A 20,547-nucleotide genomic window follows, 5' to 3' on the forward strand; every position below is an offset into this window, starting at 1 on the left:
GAAAATAAGACCTAGCGTTATTTTCCAGGAGGGCTGCAATATAAGCCCTACCCCGAAAATAAGCCCTAGTTAAAAAATGCTTGTAAAATCCTATAATCCACTATTACAGTAGTTTATAATGTACAATGTGTGTGTTTCTGTAATAAAATTGCGGGGAAGAGAGCTCCGGCGGGTAACAGAAGTGCAGAGCGGCGCTATAACAAATGTATTTGGCACAATTATATTACAGAAACGCACACATTGTACATTATATACTACTGTAATAGAGAGTGGATTATAGGATTGTACAAGCATTTTAACTCGGTTCACACTGGGGATTCCTGACAGGCAGGGAGGGAGAGGGGGAGAGAAGACAGCACATTACATGGCAAGACCTACCCTGAAAATAAGCCCTACTGTGTATTTTGTTGGCATAATTAATATAAGACCCGGGCTTATTTTCGGGGAAACACGGGTAGCAGCTTTGGCCTTTCCATCCATTTGAGAGAGATAAGGATTGCAATAGGCACAGACAACCTTCCCTATTTGCGCAGTCTGTACTGGCATGGCCCCTCACTATCATAGCCCCTCACTATCATGGCCCCTCACTATCATGGCCCCTCACCATCACACAGGGACAATCTAAAACTGCATCCCCTGTAAAGTACAAAATGAGTGCAGAACTTTTATTCAGTTTTACAAACCCTCTGGTTTCCCGAAGGCGGTAGCTGGGTTCGTGGACATCTACCAGACCCATAAGCCAGCGCCCACCAAATCTGCTAGCCTGTACCATTGCGGTCTACACCTCTTCTCTGGCCACCAATTGGCTTTCCAACTGAGATTCAGCTCCCCCCGGCATGCATATCGAACATATTTAGCAACTGCCTAAAATGCCCCATACACACCCATCACACATGAGTCTCCAAGTGCTTCATTAAATAGCCCTTCAGCACAAAACATTCCCCACATCTTGTACATTTATAGGGCTTCTCTTCTAAATGTTGCTTTTCATGAGCCCTAAGACTTGTAAGATCAGAAAACCTCTGACTGCACTGGGAGCATGCATGTGGCCCGTCTGTCCCCTGAGAATTCTGACCGACTGACTGTTGGTCTTCTGATTGATGGTAAAGCTCGGCAGTAGCAATATCCTGCTGTGGCTCAGAGAAACCCTTTGCCTGACTTCTATGGTGAGTTCTTATGTGTAGATAGAGAACAGATGGATCTTCAAAGCTTTTCCCACACTCCGGACACAAAAACAACTGGGGCGTGTCATTATTTTGATTGGAAAACAAATGTGGAGGGTAGTTTTTTGCTCCCGCAACTTGCGGCAGCTGAGCAAAATGAGTCCGGTGGTGCAAAGCAAAGGCTGCGACGTCCAGAAAGACTTGATCGCATTGCGGACAGTTATAGACATTCTCCTCCGCATGGGTACTCTTGTGGTGCTCGAGACGTGTCCGGTTGTGAAAACTCTTCCCGCATTGGAGGCATTTGTATGGCTGCTCGCCAGTGTGCGTTCTTTGGTGGACCACGAGCCCGGATCGGTCTCTGAACCGTTTGCCACAGTCATCGCATGAATATGGCTTCTCCCCTGTGTGAATCCTTTGATGTATGACCAAGCCTGAGCGATCGGTGAACCGCCTGTCGCATTCCGAACAAGAAAATGGTTTCTCTCCGGTATGAACGCGCTGGTGCCTGTCGAGGTGACAACGGCTTGGGAAGCATTTCCCGCACTCAGGGCATGAAAAGGATCTCTTCCGCGTGTAGCCGCTGTAGGGGAAGCATTTGTTGCCCCCTTCAGAGGAGGCAATCCGCTTGCCTCCATTGTGAATTTTTTTATGGTTACTAAGATGTCCTTTCCTGCTAAAGCTTTTACCACAAACCGGACAGACAAAAGCCTTCTCTTGACGGTGAACTTTTTGATGCTCCTCAAAGGCGGAGCTGTTGACAAAAGTCAACCCACATTCCGCACACACAATAAGGCCCTCCCCGGTGGAATTCTCTCTGGCAGGCGCATGATGTTTAACATGTACCATCTGATGAGCAACGACATTTGCACGATTGGCAAACTGTTTTCCGCATTCGGGGCAAGCAAATGGTTTTTCTGTGGTGTGCAGGCGATGATGTTCCACCAGCTGTGAATTGGTGTAAAAGCAATCGCCACATTCATTGCACACAAATGGTTTCTCGCCTGTATAACCCGTATCCTGCAGCTTAAACACGAGCACCTCGTTAAAAGACGACTCCTCCGCAAAGCTTGAATCCTCATAAGGGTCGGCTAGGCCTTGGACATCCTCATCCGTTTCCACATCTTCGTACTCCAAAATGTCTCGGTCCGGCGATGACTTAATGTTATTCTCCATCAGACTCATGTGTTTAAAAGGGTCAGTGTTACTAGGAAACTCGTTTTTAACCAGGTTTGGGCACATATCGGCATCTACAACATTGTGACCCTCTTCTAAATTTTTATTATTCGTAGAGTCTGTTTTTGGATATAAATTCAAGTCTGCTAATTTTTCCTCAATAGAGTTTTGGTCAATCTCTTCCGTAGCCTTAAACGTGACATTGTTGAGCGAAGATGACTCCTCTTTTGGTCGAAAAAGACCATGTTCTTTACCACAAGTGTCTGGTCCCTCTCCGGTCTGGGAAGTGGAATCTCTCATGATTAGAGGTAGGTTTTGGCCTTGTGATGCATTCCTCCTATGATTATAAACGCTTTCCAGACAGTGCACTATAGGGGCTAGATCTTTACCGACACCCTGGAAATGTTCAGGGTGGAATGTCTTGGAAGAGCCTTTGTCAAGTCCTCCATTTTCTGACAACATAATATCAACATGGCAACCGTCAGGTTTTTCGTTCCCTATGGCAAAGACAGAATGCTAATGGTTATTGTGTTGCAATCAAAACATCATTGCCTATATCAGAGCGCGGCAAAAATAAAATCACCAGTGTGCAAGAATTGCGAGTCTTTATAGAACTATAGTGTCCTCTATCCAAACTGCTACCTACTTGGGCTGCATGATTTTATTACAATGCAAAAAAAACACACAGGAGGGCACGGACGCCTGGTACATTAAAATTTAGATCCAAAAGACAAATTTACTCTCACAAACATGATAGGGAAAGTATATAGGGTTGTCCCGATACCACTTTTTTAAGACCGAGTACAAGTACCGATACTTTTTTTCAAGTACTCGCCGATACCGATACTTTTTTTTAATCTCATGTGACAGCAGCACATGTGTCAGTATTTTTATTTTATCTTTAACAATTTGTTTAAAAAAAATTTAAATATTTTTTTTTTAATTTTTTATTTATTTATAATGCTTTCTTTTTTTTTTTAGGGGGGGGGGGGGGTGGACCGTGTCGGTGTGTTTTTTCTTTTATTTTTTTTTATTATTTTCTACAATAATTTTTTTATTCTTTTTTTTGTTTTTGTTTTTATTATTCTTTCTTTTTTTTGTTTTTTTTTCAGCCCTGTTGGGGGGCTTTGGTGAGATATCAGGGGTCTTAACAGACCCCTGACATCTCCCCTTTGAGACAGAGAAAGGGACTAGGGACACATGTTCCCCTGTCCCTTTCTTAGCAGCATCAGCTGCGCTGAAAATGAATGGAGTGAAGACAGCGTCTTCTCTTCATTCATAAACTGAAACATTGTAATCACAGTTTACGATGTTTCAGTTATGTGAATAGACTGACTCTGTCCATTCAGAGCAGTAAGGAGCTGGATTTACTGGCTCCTACCCCGCTCTCCATCCTGACAGTTCCAGGGGGTGGAGGAGGAGCACGGAAGGGAAGGAATACATGGAAGAATACACGCCGGAATACACTATATAGCGGTGATTGGTGCCTGTAACTTCCCCATGCACTGATCACCCCTGACAGTACAAGTATCGGGTGAAGCATCGGGAGCATTTGCCTGAGTACAAGTACTCGGGCAAATGCTTGGTATCGGTACCGATACTAGTATCGGTATCGGGACAACCCTAGAAAATACGTGTCCAAATATCTACTCGAGCTGTGAGGTGATGTGTCCGACTACTAAATAAACCACAGTTGGAACAGGTTTCGGGGGACATGCCCCCTTTCTTCAGAGCTAAGGGGGCATATCCCCCGAAACCCGTTAGTCTTCCAATGGTGGTTTATATGGTCGGACGCCATCATGGCTGGAGTTGATATTTGAATACGCTTGTTCCTCAACATATTTCTGAGTATTTATTTGTCTTTTGGATCCAATACATTTTTATGATGGTTATGCACTAGGACAGGGATATGCAATTAGCGGACCTCCAGCTGTTGCAAAACTACTAGTGCCATCATGCCTCTGCCTCTGGGTGTCATGCTTGTGGCTGTCAGAGTCTTGCTATGCCTCATGGGACTTGTAGTTCTGCAACAGCTGGAGGTCCGCTAATTGCATATCCCTGCACTAGGAGTTTGCAACATCCTGTGTGTTTTTTGCAGTTTGTAGAAGATTTCCTGTACTGAGGTGGACTGCATCGGGCAAAGCATTGCGGTGACACAATTTGATGTTCTGCTGTCTGAGGGCTGGAGTGGTTGCATTTTTTGTGCATGTTTTTAGTGCTTACTGGCACTCTGCACTCTACTTAAAAAGCACCGTCTAGGAAAAACTGAAAACGAAGGTAGAGGTGATGCCTCGTGGGCTGAGTCAATCCCTGGCTTATTTGTCTTGGATACCCATAACAGTCAGATCTCCATTCCATAATTCCCACTTGGGAGTTAGAAGTGTTTGCGCCCAACTTTGTGTGTTAAGCCTTGTACACACGGTTAGACTTATGACCGTGCAAAAGTCCGCCGTGAGTCCGTCGGAAAGAAAGAGAACAGGTTCTCTATCTAAGGTCCGTCGGACTTCCAACAAAAAAGTCAGATGGAGACTACACACGGCCAGACTTTCCGAGAAAATAGGATTTTTGTACTCACCGTAAAATCCATTTCTCTGAGTTCATAGACGGACACAGCCTTCATGGACATTAGGGTTATGCTTCTTCCTACCAGGAGAGTGGAAGAAGCATAACCCTAATGTCAATGAAGGCTGTGTCCGTCTATGAACGGAAGACAAAATAGGATTTTTGTACTCACCGTAAAATCCTATTTCTCTGAGTTCATAGACAGAGACACAGCCTTCATTGACATTAGGGTTATGCTTCTTCCACTCTCCTGGTAGGAATAAGCATAACCCTAATGTCAATGAAGGCTGTGTCCGTCTATGAACGGAAGAGAAAAAGAGCCCGTCTGACTTTTTTCTCTGGCCGTATGTACAAGGCATAACAGTTCCTCCTTTAACTTTTTCCATGACATAAGATAAATAAAATCCAGCAGGGATCATTGAAGCCCCTCATAATGGATATAGCATGTATGAAAGCCCAGGAACTCACACCAATAGATCAAAAACTACTGCATAGGGAGTTAGGGGTGTCAAGTTATGTATAAATTTCAACTCCCATGCAAGCATGCAACAAATGACTTCTTATTCACGAATATGGCGACCACTTACCCTTTGTTCTATGGGTCACTTCATCCTCCATCATGATATCCTCGTAAATGTCCTTGTGTCCTTCTAGATACTCCCACTCCTCCATGGAGAAATAGACAGTGACATCCTGACACCTTATAGGAACCTGACACACACAATGATACAGTCACCATCCAGACACACCCCTTGTCTGTTACTGGATAATGTCCCAGAATTCCCGGCACCGCTCACCTCTCCTGATAGCAGCTCAATGATCTTCTGGGTGACTTCTAGGATCTTTTTGTTTCTCTCAGGTCTCAGGGAGGGGGGTGGAGGCCCCATGATGGGGCTTTGATTTCTGCTCCATTCGGACACGCTGGTATGGCTGCTGGGTGTCGCATGCTGGTTGGATGACTTTTGCACAGGACCATAATCCTAAACAATAATGCGTTTCAGTGTTATATCTCAGAATGCATGATTGGTGATGTTATATGACCTCCCAGAATCCCCCTCACCTCTCCAATCAGGTCTGTGTTTTAATATTAGAGAGAAGAGTGATGTCATGTAACCTCCCAGAATCCTCCTCACCTCTCCAATCAGGTCTGTGTTTTATTAACCACATAAGCCCCGGACCTTTAGGCAGCTAAATGCCCAGGCCAGGTTTTGCGATTCGGCACTGCGTCGCTTTAACAGACAATTGCGCGGTCGTGCGACGTGGCTCCCAAATAAAATTGGCGTCCTTTTTTCCCCACAAATAGAGCTTTCTTTTGGTGGTATTTGATCACATCTGCGGTTTTTAGTTTTTGCGCTATAAACAAAAATAGAGCGACAATTTTGAAAAAAATGCAATATTTTTTACTTTTTGCTATAATAAATATCCCCCAAAAATATATATATAATTTTTTTTTTTTTCCTCAGTTTAGGCCGATACGTATTCTTCTACCTATTTTTGCTAAAAAAAAAAAAAAAATCGCAATAATCGTTTATCGATTGGTTTGCGCAAAATTTATAGCGTTTACAAAATAGGGGATGTTTTTATTGCATTTTCATTAATTTTTTTTTTTTTTACTACTAATGGCGGCGATCATCGATTTTTTTCGTGACTGCGACATTATGGCGGACACTTCGGACAATTTTGACACATTTTTGGGACCATTGTCATTTTCACAGCAAAAAATGCATTTAAAATGCATTGTTTATTATGAAAATGACAGTTGCAGTTTGGGAGTTAACCACAGGGGGCGCTGTAGGAGTTAGGGTTCACCTAGTGTGTGTTTACAACTGTAGGGGGGTGTGGCTGTAGGACTGACATCATCGATTGTGTCTCCCTATAAAAGGGATCACTTGATCGATACGCCGCCACAGTGAAGCACGGGGAAGCCGTGTTTACATACAGCTCTCCCCGTTCTTCAGCTCCGGGGAGCGATCGCGACGGAGCGGCTATAAACGAATAGCCGCGCCCTCATCCCGGATCGCTCCCCGAGGGAAACCGCCCGCCGCGGGGGGGGGGGTCCCGATCGGACCCCCCACCCGCTAGAAGGCAAGGACGTATATATACGCCCATCTGCCTGTCCGTGCCATTCTGTGGACGTAAATAGTCGTGTGGCGGGCGTTAAGGGGTTAATAAAGATAAGAGTGATGTCATGTGACCTCCCAGAATCCTCCTCACCTCTCCGGTCAGGTCTGTGTTTTATTAATAGAGAGAAGAGTGATGTCATGTGACCTTCCAGAAGTCCCCCCCCCCCCTCTCTCGGGTCAGGTCTGTGTTTTTTTTTTTATTAGAGAGATGTCATGTGATCTCCCAGAATCCTCCTCACCTCTCCCGTCAGTAAGTAGATGATCTCCAGTGTGAGGCTCAGTATCATCTCAGTTATACACCTCGGGTCTTTATCCATCCTCAGCGAATCAGACGGATGTTCTCAATATGTAAAAATGGCAGTGACCCTAAAGTAAAAAACACCAAAAAAATGTACGTACATGAATCATAATAAATGGACTTTATATTAGAGGACTTTAAATTAGATCGAGAGGACAATGACATAGAAAGAGAATCTGTAGTTGATCGATGTAAATCTGAGACTTTAGGTCCGGTAGGGTTGGCAATATGGGTCACAGCGGTCCTTCTTTGAGGGCCTTACAATGCTCCTGCCAGAAGGGTCCCCCCGGTCCGTTATTAAATTTACAAAAGGAGCGTTTACATTTCCGTAGTTTACATTTGACCTCATGGTAAAGTAGAAGGTGAAGCCTCTCCTCCAAGAACCTGTAATTCCTGTTGTGTAGCTTGAAGTACGTTTTTATGAATACATTCTGATTGTTTGATCGGTGAGTAAAAACAACACAGAGAGGAACGTTCCTTTTTATCACCGGGCCTTGTTGGATCTTGCTGGCGAGAAACAATACGCCTGCATGCATCAGTCCTTATTCCTATGAGGGCTCATTCACACCAGGCGGCACGCTAAAACACGAGGGTGGGAGTCCATTGCGTACTGGCTGCCATAGCTGAAGCTTTGCGTTGTTACAACACAAGCCACTGTTTAAAAAAAAACACACTTTATTCCAATCTATGCGGCAAGTTGTGATGCGTAAAAATGCCAAATCTCTGCATTTTTACGATGTGATCCATCGCAATGCAGCATTAGGATGTAAACAGGACACACTAAAATCAATTGTTTTCTCCATGTTTATCTATGCCTTCTTGATGCCTGATTTAACCCTGTAAATGCTGTAGCCCCACACACACACAATCGGTGGTTTTAGTGTGGTCTCATTAAATCACATTTCGCAGTGGCATGCCATTTAACCAAGTGATGACCAGCAACGTACCGATACGTCACTGGACTTCATGTTGTTATACCGTGATGATGCCTGCAGCTGCCGGTCACCAGCCCATCAGAGTACCCAAAGTACCAGTCACCAGCCCATCAGAGTACCCAAGTACCAGTCACCAGCCCATCAACCAGAGTACCCAAGTACCAGTCACCAGCCCATCAACCAGAGTACCCAAGTACCAGTCACCAGCCCATCAACCAGAGTACCCAAGTACCAGTCACCAGCCCATCAGAGTACCCAAAGTACAAGTCACAAGCCCATCAGAGTACCCAAGTCACCAGCCCATCAATCAGAGTACCCAAGTCACCAGCCCATCAATCAGAGTACCCAAGTCACCAGCCCATCAATCAGAGTACCCAAGTCACCAGCCCATCAGAGTACCCAAAGTACAAGTCACCAGCCCATCAGAGTACCCAAAGTACAAGTCACCAGCCCATCAGAGTACCCAAGTACCAGTCACCAGCCCATCAGAGTACCCAAAGTACCAGTCACCAGCCCATCAGAGTACCCAAGTACAAGTCACCAGCCCATCAGAGTACCCAAGTACCAGTCACCAGCCCATCAGAGTACCCAAAGTACCAGTCACCAGCCCATCAGAGTACCCAAGTACCAGTCACCAGCCCATCAACCAGAGTACCCAAGTACCAGTCACCAGCCCATCAACCAGAGTACCCAAGTACCAGTCACCAGCCCATCAACCAGAGTACCCAAGTACCAGTCACCAGCCCATCAGAGTACCCAAAGTACAAGTCACAAGCCCATCAGAGTACCCAAGTCACCAGCCCATCAATCAGAGTACCCAAGTCACCAGCCCATCAATCAGAGTACCCAAGTCACCAGCCCATCAATCAGAGTACCCAAGTCACCAGCCCATCAGAGTACCCAAAGTACAAGTCACCAGCCCATCAGAGTACCCAAAGTACAAGTCACCAGCCCATCAGAGTACCCAAGTACCAGTCACCAGCCCATCAGAGTACCCAAAGTACCAGTCACCAGCCCATCAGAGTACCCAAAGTACCAGTCACCAGCCCATCAGAGTACCCAAAGTACCAGTCACCAGCCCATCAGAGTACCCAAAGTACCAGTCACCAGCCCAGAGTACCCAAAGTACCAGTCACCAGCCCATCAATCAGAGTACCCAAAGTACAAGTCACCAGCCCATCAGAGTACCCAAAGTACCAGTCACCAGCCCATCAATCAGAGTACCCAAAGTACCAGTCACCAGCCCATCAATCAGAGTACCCAAGTGCCAGTCACCAGCCCATCAGAGTACCCAAAGTACCAGTCACCAGCCCAGAGTACCCAAAGTACCAGTCACCAGCCCATCAGAGTACCCAAAGTACCAGTCACCAGCCCATCAATCAGAGTACCCAAGTGCCAGTCACCAGCGTACCCAAAGTACCAGTCACCAGCCCATCAATCAGAGTACCCAAAGTACAAGTCACCAGCCCATCAGAGTACCCAAAGTACCAGTCACCAGCCCATCAATCAGAGTACCCAAGTGCCAGTCACCAGCGTACCCAAAGTACCAGTCACCAGCCCATCAGAGTACCCAAGTCACCAGCCCATCAGAGTACCCAAGTCACCAGCCCATCAGAGTACCCAAGTCACCAGCCCATCAGAGTACCCAAGTCACCAGCCCATCAGAGTACCCAAGTCACCAGCCCATCAGAGTACCCAAGTCACCAGCCCATCAGAGTAGCCGTCACCAGCCCATCAGAGTAGCCGTCACCAGCCCATCAGAGTAGCCGTCACCAGCCCATCAGACTACCAGTCACAAGCCCATCAGACTACCAGTCACAAGCCCATCAGACTACCCGTCACCAGCCCATCAGAGTACCCGTCACCAGCCCATCAGAGTACCCGAGTCCTCGGGGATGAGTCATGGCCCTCAGGACACAGCCTATCCTAGATCAGAGCAAAGAGCCAATAAAAATTGTCTCTTTACCACCTGACTGGCTGTGTCCAATCACAGGCGGTCACAGAATGTCAACAAACCGCAGTAACGTTCTGTTACCGGGCTCTGCTAATCACACACCGATCGCGCGCGTGTGTGTATGTGTGGAGGAGATAGTGGCAATAGCTCGTTACCGTCTACAGTGCACATCAAACACCCTGACTACCCCCCTCTAATAAAAAGGACCGGTCACCAGGCTCACCTCCCATCAAAGCACCTGTCACCAGCCCATCAGAGTACCCGAGTACCTGTCACCAGACCACCAGAGTACCTGTCACCAGACCACCAGAGTACCTGTCACCAGACCACCAGAGTACCTGTCACCAGCCCATCAGAGTACCCAAATACCTGTCACCAGACCACCAGAGTACCTGTCCCCAGACCACCAGAGTACCTGAGCGCAGCAGCTGCATGGACACAGCCACATGTCAATAATTAACCACTTCAATACCAGGCACTTACACGCCCTTCCTGCCCAAGCCAATATTCAGCTTTCTGTTGCTGTTTAAATGACAATTGCGCTGTCATGCTACACTATACCCACATTTTTATCATTTTGTTCCCACAAATAGAGCTTTCTTTTGGTGGTATTTGATCACTTTTGCGTTTTTTTCTTTTTTCTAAACAAATAAAAAAAAAAAATCTTTTGTTTTTGTTATACAATTTTGTAAATAAGTACATTTTCTCCTTCACTGACCGACACTAATAAGGCGGCACCAATGGGCACCGACAATGGGCACTGATAGGCAGCAATGATGGGTACTTATCAGTGCCCAGCAGTGCCACTCATAGGCACCCCTGGTGGCACTGGTAGGCATTGTGAATGGGCACTGATTGGCAGCTGCCTGGGCATTGATTGGCATTTCCCTACCATACCTGGTGGTCCAGTGTGACGGCCATCCCTGGTGGTCCCGGTGGCATCCAGGTGGTCCTGGGCGGGCATCCGAGGGGGGCTGCGCCAATAAACAGTCAGCACAGACCCCCATCAGGAGAGTAGCAAATTGGCTCTCCTCTACTCGCGTCTGTAGGAAAAGCTGATCAACAGCTCCTCCTGTTTACATTGTGATTTGACACACCTGATCACATGGTAAAGAGCCTCCGAAACAGGCTCTTTACCGACTGACACACCGCACCACCGATCGCCATCATGAGCGTGCAGCGGCTGTTATCCAGCTGAACGTCATATGACGTCCCGTCAGGATTACTGAACCACTGCCCTGTTGTCATTCTGCTATAGGCCGGGCGGGAAGTGGTTAACATGCCTGCAGGAGCGGGTGCACAAAGCAAAATCAATGCAGCCACGTGAGGATTAGGCGCCATCTTGGTACACCGCAGATGCGTGGAGTCCCAGGGGTAGAAGTTGGAACAACAAACTCTGGGAGCCACTCCCAACGCCGAGAGTAGCCAATTGAGAGCCCTATGACCGCTAAAGCAGACAAAAATGCATGGGACAGAGTTCAGGAGTGCCCCATGTACAGAGTGCAGAGTTCAGTAGTGCGCCATGTGCAGAGTTCAGGAGTGCCCCATGTACAGAGTGAGGAGGTGCGCCATGTACAGAGTGAGGAGGTGCGCCATGTACAGAGTGCAGAGTTCAGGAGCGCCCCATGTACAGAGTGCAGAGTTCAGGAGCGCCCCATGTACAGAGTGCAGAGTTCAGGAGCGCCCCATGTACAGAGTGAAGAGTTCAGGAGCGCCCCATGTACAGAGTGAAGAGTTCAGGAGCGCCCCATGTACAGAGTGAAGAGTTCAGGAGCGCCCCATGTACAGAGTGAAGAGTTCATGAGCGCCCCATGTACAGAGTGAAGAGTTCAGGAGCGCCCCATGTACAGAGTGAAGAGTTTAGGAGCGCCCCATGTACAGAGTGAAGAGTTTAGGAGTGCCCCATGTACAGAGTGAAGAGTTCAGGAGCGCCCCATGTACAGAGTGAAGAGTTCAGGAGCGCCCCATGTACAGAGTGAAGAGTTCATGAGCGCCCCATGTACAGAGTGAAGAGTTCAGGAGCGCCCCATGTACAGAGTGAAGAGTTTAGGAGCGCCCCATGTACAGAGTGAAGAGTTTAGGAGTGCCCCATGTACAGAGTGCAGAGTTCAGGAGCGCGCCATGTACAGAGTGCAGAGTTCAGGAGTGCCACATGTACAGAGTGAAGAGTTCAGTAGTGCGCCATGTACAGAGTGAAGAGTTCAGGAGCGCGCCATGTACAGAGTGCAGAGTTCAGGAGTGCCACATGTACAGAGTGAAGAGTTCAGTAGTGCGCAATGTACAGAGTGAAGAGTTCAGGAGTGCCCCATGTACAGAGTGCAGAGGTCAGGAGCGCGCCATGTACAGAGTGCAGAGTTCAGGAGTGCCACATGTACAGAGTGAAGAGTTCAGTAGTGCGCAATGTACAGAGTGAAGAGTTCAGGAGTGCCCCATGTACAGAGTGCAGAGGTCAGGGGCGCGCTACGTGCAGAGGTCAGAGGCGCGCTACGTGCAGAGGTCAGGGGCGCGCTACGTGCAGAGGTCAGGGGCGCGCTACGTGCAGAGGTCAGGGGCGCGCTACGTGCAGAGGTCAGGGGCGCGCTACGTGCAGAGGACAGGGGCGCGCTACGTGCAGAGGACAGGGGCGCGCTACGTGCAGAGGACAGGGGCGCGCTACGTGCAGAGGACAGGGGCGCGCTACGTGCAGAGGACAGGGGCGCGCTATGTGCAGAGGACAGGGGCGCGCTATGTGCAGAGGTCAGGGGCGCGCTATGTGCAGAGGTCAGGGGCGCATTGTGTACAGAGTACGCTATGCACAGTTTGCAACCCCAATTCTCGGCACAGTCCAAAGCTTGGCATGCGGGTGCACAGGTCCAAATGTACCTCGCTGCGTCTGCTTGCATAGGTGTCCTGTGTGCACATTTATATGCGATTAAACGCACCAACACAATCGCTCATGTGAAGATGGATCCAGGGTAGTGTTTACCTTGTGAAGGGGGGGAGGGGGGGGTTAGGACTGTCCTCTACCAGGAAGTGGATGGTGAATAGGAGATGGGGACACAGACACAACAGAATAAACAAATCTCCACCTCCTGGTCACCTTTCCATGGAGAGCAGAGGCATGATCCTCCTCTGCATGCACAGTGATTCCCTCTGAGGTGGACCTGGGAGAAGGAACCAGGATGTGTGTCCCCCTTCCACACATTCTTTGGAGTGGGGGCTCAGGGGACACAGGAAAGGACACCAGGAATCTACAGAGCACCAGCCCAGCCATCATATAACCAGCACACACCCACCATCCCCCTCCACTAACCTGCAAACAGCCCCCTCTGTCCTCCTTTCTTCAGGATGAGCCCTCCATGGCCGGAAGTCACAGGGTGCTGCCCCTCTCAGCCAATCAGAGCGCTGGGAGGGTGCATTCCAAGCCCTCGCTTCCTGTTTCCGGGTTCCAAGCCTCGTTCCAAGCCCTCGCTTCCTGTTTCCGGGTTCCAAGCCTCGTTTCAAGCCCTCGCTTCCTGTTTCCGGGTTCCAAGCCCTCGCTTCCTGTTTCCGGGTTCCAAGCCTCGTTCTCACTCGTGCTGCTCATGTGATACCCTAAGAGCTCTGGGAGTTGTAGTTTTGTTAGATTTAAAGGGCCAGTAACAAAAAGTAAAAAATCTTTTAACCATGAGAACCATTAACATATAATGTGACAGTTCTACAAGCAGAAGCTTCTGCACCACCCATTGTTCTTTTTTTAGCAGCAACAGCGCCAAAGTCTCTGTTAGAGAGTTTTTATTCTGTGATTACCGTCCTGATCAGGAAGAATTTTGTTGTCATATGGCGGCTGTCCACCCCAACCATCTATTATGCGCAATATACCATTAGAAGTGTTTTATTTATTTTTTGTATCTTTACAACAGTTCGATCCAACCACCTCTATCGATCGGACATCTGTGACGATCCTTGGATAAAACACAAAGGTCTCCTTCAAGCTAGCCCTGGCCTCCAAAGAGCGATTCACATTCAGATCACCCTTCAGAGGGCAATTGACAGGCGGCGAGGAAGTGTCGCATGATCGCCTCCTCGCTGCCTGCTTTAACTTCTCGATTGCCACACTAGTGTGTCACAACCGCATGCGTTGCATCTGTGTAAAAGCGCAAGTTTTATTCCCCCCTCAACCTAATGTATGAACCCTAAGCCTTCTTTCACATGTACGCCCGGAGTAAGCAGCGCCACCACCGAACACGACAAATGCAATGCAGGTGATAGCGGCGCGCTAGTATGGGGATTGTAGGGTAAAATCAGGCAGCGCCACCCCCGAACACGACTAATGCAATGCAGGTGATACTGGCGCGCTAGTATGGGGATTGTAGGGTAAAATCAGGCAGCGCCACCGCCAAACGCAATTAATGCAATGCAGGTGATAGCGATGCAGTATTATGGGGATTATGGGGTAAAATTGGGCAGCGCCACCCCTGAACGCGATTAATGCAATGCAAGTGATAGCAGCATGCTAGTATGGGGATTGTAGGGTTAATTCAGGCAGCGACAACACCGAACGCAACTAATGCAATGCAGGTGATAGCGGCGCGCTAGCATGGGGATTGTAGGGTAAAACGCCAAACGCGACTAATGAAATGCAGGTGATAGCGGCGCAGTATTATAGGGATTATAGGGTAATATCGGGCAGCACCACCGTCGAACGCAACTAATGCAATGCAAGTGATAGCAGCATGCTAGTATGGGGATTGTAGGGTTAAATCAGGCAGCGCCAACACCGAACGCAACTAATGCAATGCAGGTGATAGCGGCGCGCTAGTATGGTGATTTTAGGGTTAAATAAGGCAGCGCCACCTCAAACGTGACTAATGTAATGCAGGCGATTCAGGTGCAGTAGTGTGGGGATTGTAGGGTTAAATCAGGCAGTGCCACCGCCGAACGCAACTAATGCGATGCAGGTGATTGTGGCGCGGTAGTTCGTTGGTGAGATATCGCCTCCTCACCGTCTGTCAAATGCCTCTGAAAAAAGATCCAAGCGTGGATCACTTTTCCCAGGAGCGGCAGTCCCTGACACACATAGGAACGAGCTCTAAGGGACATATAGCTGGATTCAGGTAGATTGCCGCATCTTTCAGGCGGCGTAGCGTATCGCATATATGCTACGCCGCCGTAAGTCAGAGAGGCAAGTGCTGTATTCACAAAGCACTTACCTCCTAAGTTACGGCGGCGTAGCGTAAATAGGCTGGCGTAAGCGCGCCTAATTCAAATGAGGATGAGGGGGGCGTGTTTTATGTAAATGTTTGGTGACCCGACGTGATTGACGTTTTTTACGAACGGCGCATTCGCCGTCCGTGTACATAACCAGTGTGCATTGCTCCAAAGTACGCCGCAAGGACGTATTGGTTTCGACGTGAACGTAAATTACGCCCAGCCCCATTCACGGACGACTTACGCAAACGACATAAAATTTTCAAATTTCGACGCGGGAACGACGGCCATACTTAACATTGGCTACGCCACCTAGGGGGCAGCTTTATCTTTACGCCAGTGTACCTCTTACAGAAACAACGTATCTTTACTGCGACGGGCACACGTACGTTCGTGAATCGGTGTATCTAGTCATTTGCATATTCTACTCCGAACTCAACGGAAGCGCCACCTAGCGGCCAGCGGAAATACGCCGCTCGTATCTTAGCCTAATGTAAGCGTATCTGGTTTCCAGAATACGCTTAAATTTGCGACGGCGTAGATTCAGAGTTACGACGGCGTATCTACTGATACGCCGGCGTAACTTTCTGTGAATCTACCTAATACTGTATGTGCAAAGTTGAAAACCTGACATTCAGAAAACATTCTCTGCAGGTGAATCTTCCAGGTACATGTGTTTTACAGGACAGCGATTGAATCTCCGCAAGAGTACAGTAGTGCCAGTACAATGTCATTTCTGTCTGCTGCCTCACTCCTCTGCTATCAGCATGTAACACTTCTGACAAGTTTTCCTGACACCAAGAGAAAAAAGGTGACAGGGGAGGCAGCTCCGGCTGATTGATGGCCTTAACTCTGTTCCTGTGTCCCTTTCCTCCAATCAGCTCTCAGACCTCTCCCTGCTGAGCTCTGCAGTGTGTAATTTCAATTTTTTTCCCGACAACTCAGACAAGCTTTATAAATTCTGGGCTTTAAACAGCTGTAGAGAAGAGAAGACTGCAGGTAAACAGCTACAACTTATGTAAGAGGATCAGGCTTCCACAGTACCTTCTTCCACATGTTTCCTGTGTCCCCCATATAGCTTCTCGCAAACGAGATTTCTTATGTCTTTCTTTCAACAATGTCTGTCTTCTTGCCGCTCTTCCATAAAGGTCAGATTTGTGAAGCGCCCGACTAATCGTTGTCCTGAGGACAGATTCTCCCCCCTGAGCTGTGGATCTCTGCAGGAATGGTGATCCGTCATTGGTGTCAGTAAATGGAATGCTGCCCCATCATTGGTGTCAGTAAATGGAATGGTGCCCCATCATTGGTGTCAGTAAATGGAATGGTGCCCCATAATTGGTGTCAGTAAATGGAATGGTGCCCCATCATTGGTGTCAGTAAATGGAATGGTGCCCCATCATTGGTGTCAGTAAATGGAATGGTGCCCCATCATTGGTGTCAGTAAATGGAATGGTGCCCCATCATTGGTGTCAGTAAATGGAATGGTGCCCCATCATTGGTGTCAGTAAATGGAATGGTGCTCAAAGGGCCAGATGAAGGAATGCAAGGGCCGCAGTTTGGAGACTACTGCTCTAAATCATAAAGGACTGCCCACTGCTGCCACAAGAGGATTGGGGGTGCCATGTTACCAGGCCAAAGACAACTCCAAAAAAAGGATACATATACCGTATTTATCGGCGTATACCGCGCACTTTTTTGCCCTGAAAATCAGGGCAAAATCGTGGGTGCGCGGTATACGCCGATACCCGCGCCGAGTTTGAATACTGCGCCGACATATACCGAGCGCAGTACACTCGGGTATAGTCGGGCAGTCTCGGCTCCTCCCGCGCTGACGTCCTGGACGTACAGGACGTCAGCGCGAGAGTAGCCGAGCATTGCCGACAATACACGAGTGTACTGCGCTCTGTATATGTCGGCGCAGTATTCAAACTCGGCGCGGGAAACGAGCGGGGAAGACGCGAGGACGCCGCAGAAGGACGCCGGACCCGACGAAGAGGACACCCGAAGCCGCAGACGGACGCCGGACCCGACGAAGAACACACACGAAGCCGCAGAAGGACGCCGGACCCGACGAAGAGGACACCCGAAGCCGCAGAAGGACGCCGGACCCGACGAAGAGGACACCCGAAGCCGCAGAAGGACGCCGGACCCGACGAAGAGGACACCCGAAGCCGCAGAAGGACGCCGGACCCGACGAAGAGGACACCCGAAGCCGCAGACGGACGCCGGACCCGACAAAGAGGACACCCGAAGCCGCAGAAGGACGCCGGACCCGACGAAGAGGACACCCGAAGCCGCAGACGGACGCCGGACCCGACGAAGAGGACACCCGAAGCCGCAGAAGGACGCCGGACCCGACGAAGAGGACACCCGAAGCCGCAGACGGACGCCGGACCCGACGAGGCCGCCGATGGACGCCGCGCAAGACACCAAAACTGTAAGTACAAAAAAAAATTTTTTTCCACAGGTTTCGGGGCAACTTTAGGGGTGCGCGGTATACGCGGGAGCGCGTTATACCGCGATAAATACGGTAATAATAAAAAAAATCAATGGTGGGTATGCTCCAGGAGGAGGAAGGGGGTGTGTGGTCTAAGGGGAAGAAGGGAATGTGGTCCACGGGGAGGAAAGGAGGCTGTTCGGCTCTTCTGCTTGATTCTGAGCATGCGTGTTTTTTTGCACGCCGGAATTGCATAAAGACGAGCGGATTTTCCGATATAAACTTTTTCCGTCTGAAAAATAGAGAACCTGCTCTCAATCTTTTGTTGGCGGAAATTCCGACAGAAAAAGTCTGATGAAGCCTACACATGGTCGGAATTTCAGCCAAAAAGCTCACATCTGACTTTTCTTGTTGGAATTTCCGATCGTGTGTAAAGCCTCGTACACACGCTCGGTTTTCTCGGCAAGAACCAGCAAGAAAACTGCTGGCCGAGTAAACCGAGCGTGCGTGTATGAGGCTTTCAGGTTTCTCGTCTGGAAATCTGCCCAGAATCTCGACGAGAAAAATAGAGATCTGCGCTCTATTTTCTCCTCGAGATTCTTGTCGGCCTGTTTCCCGACGAGAAACCCGAGCGTCTGTATACTTACCTGCCGCCGTGGAAACCCACGCATGCTCGAAATAACTTTGACGCATGCGCGGAAGCTTCCACGGCATAGGTAGGGTGAAACAAGATGGCGGCGACGGCATTGAATGTAACGAGCGCATGCTCGTCGTACGTGATGACGTCACCGCGTTCTTGCCTTTCAAAAGAACCACGTTTTTTTTTTAAAGGAGTGTGTGTACACTCGGGCGGCAAGAGATTCTTGCCAAGAATCTCGTCAGGAAAACCAACGTTTTTTCCTGAAGAGATTCTGGCCCGTGTGTACGAGGCTTCAGAGGAGAAATGGGAAATCTCCAAGGGAAGGAATGGGGAAGATGTTCCTCAAGTTGGGCTTTCTAGCTGTACAATATACATACACAGAAAGAGAATGGCCCGGATTCAGAGAGCAATTGCGCCTGCGTAACCATAGTTACGCAGCGCAATTGCTGACTTGCTCCGGCGTTACGAATGCTCCTGATTCAGGAACATCGTAACGCCGACTGCAGCCTAAAATCTGCGTGGCATAAGGCTCTTATGCCACGCAGATTTTAGGCTGCATTCTAGCGATGACCGCTAGGGGGCGCTCCCATTGTGCTCAGTGTATAGTATACAAATTGCATACTAACATCGATTCACAATGTTGCGCGGGCCCTGCGTACGCAAGTTACGGAGTTTCCGTACGGCGTCTTTAGCGTAAGGCTGCCCCTTCTAATAGTAGGGGCAGCCAATGCTAAAGTATACCCGCCGTTCCCGCGTCGTGAAATTTGAATTTCACGTCGTTTGCGTAAGTGATTCGTGAATGGCGCTGAACGCCATTCACGTTCACTTGGAAGCAAATGACGTCCTTGCGACGTCATTTGCCGCAATGCACGTCGGGAAAGTTTCCCGACGGAGCATGCGCTCTACGCTCGGCGCGGGAGCGCGCCTAATTTAAATGATTCCCGCCCCCTACGGGATAATTTACATTAGGCGCCCTTACGCAGGGCAATTTTAAAGAGCGCACACGCAATTTACGGAGCTACTGCTCTGTGAATCGCGCGCAGCGCAGATAATTTGCGGGGGCGCAGGGCAAACGCGCTGCCCTGTGCCTCCGTAAGAAAGGGGCAAATTCTACCTGAATCTGGGCCAATGTTTCTGGTTCTTACCCCAAGATATACCATCACTGGGGTAGATTCAGAGAACAATTACGCCGGCGTATCCATAGATACGACGCGTAATTGCTAAGCTGCGCCGGCGTATCTACTTTCTGTATTCAGAAAGCTAGATACGCCGACTTTAGCCTAAGATACGACTGGCATAAGTCTCTTACGCCGTCGTATCTTAGGGTGCATTCTGCCGCTGGCCGCTAGGGGCGCTTCTGTTGTTGTCGGCGTAGAATATGCTAATTTCATAGATACGCCGATTCACAAACGTACGTGCGCCCGGCGTTCGTTTTTTACGTCAAGGCTTTTTCGGCGTAACGTTGTTCCTGCTATTAGGAGGCGCAGCCAATGTTAAGTATGGACGTCGTTCCCGCTTCGAAATTTGAATTTTTTTACGTCGTTTGCGTAAGTCGTTCGCGAATAGGGCTGGACGTAATTTACGTTCACGTCGAAACCAATACGTCGTTGCGCCGTACTTGGAAGCAATGCACACTGGGATATGTACACGGACGGCGCATGCACCGTTCGTTAAAAACGTCAATCACGTCAGGTCATCATAAATTTACATAAAACACGCCCCCCCTTCCACATTTTAATTACGCGCGCTTACGCCGGCCCCTTTTACGCTACGCCGCTGCGACTTACGGAGCAAGTGCTTTGTGAATGCAGCACTTGCTCCTGTAAGTTACGGCGGCGTAGCGTAAATACGACACGCTGCGCCGCCGTATCATTGCGCGCCCGTACGTGAATCTACCCCACTGTATCAATATCTAAAATGAAATAAACAACATAATTTCTGAACACCAACTTTTGTGCATTTTATTTGATAAAACCAAATTAATAACTATATAAAATATTTTTTACCTTCTTAATTTACAAGACTTGGGCAGTAAAGACATCAGACACGAACCATTCGATTTAGGATCTATCTGGAATAAGACAGGTCTG

The 20,547-nt window shown here is 48.7% G+C and overlaps 1 protein-coding gene across 1 annotated transcript; it reads right to left on the reverse strand.

Moving 5' to 3' along the window:
* Positions 1-378: 378 nt before the first annotated feature.
* LOC120909853 (oocyte zinc finger protein XlCOF22-like) lies at positions 379-13,593 on the reverse strand. The gene is made up of 5 exons (XM_040321589.1): positions 13,504-13,593; positions 7,264-7,390; positions 5,699-5,881; positions 5,489-5,612; positions 379-2,836 (listed from the first exon to the last, which is right to left on the reverse strand). Exons 2-5 carry the CDS (start codon positions 7,339-7,341, stop codon positions 888-890), a joined length of 2,334 nt encoding a protein of 777 aa, XP_040177523.1. The 5' UTR covers positions 7,342-7,390; positions 13,504-13,593; the 3' UTR covers positions 379-887.
* Positions 13,594-20,547: the final 6,954 nt, after the last annotated feature.

This window comes from Rana temporaria, chromosome 8 (assembly GCF_905171775.1).
Source record: "Rana temporaria chromosome 8, aRanTem1.1, whole genome shotgun sequence".
In the NCBI taxonomy this organism is placed as follows: Eukaryota; Metazoa; Chordata; class Amphibia; order Anura; family Ranidae; genus Rana; species Rana temporaria.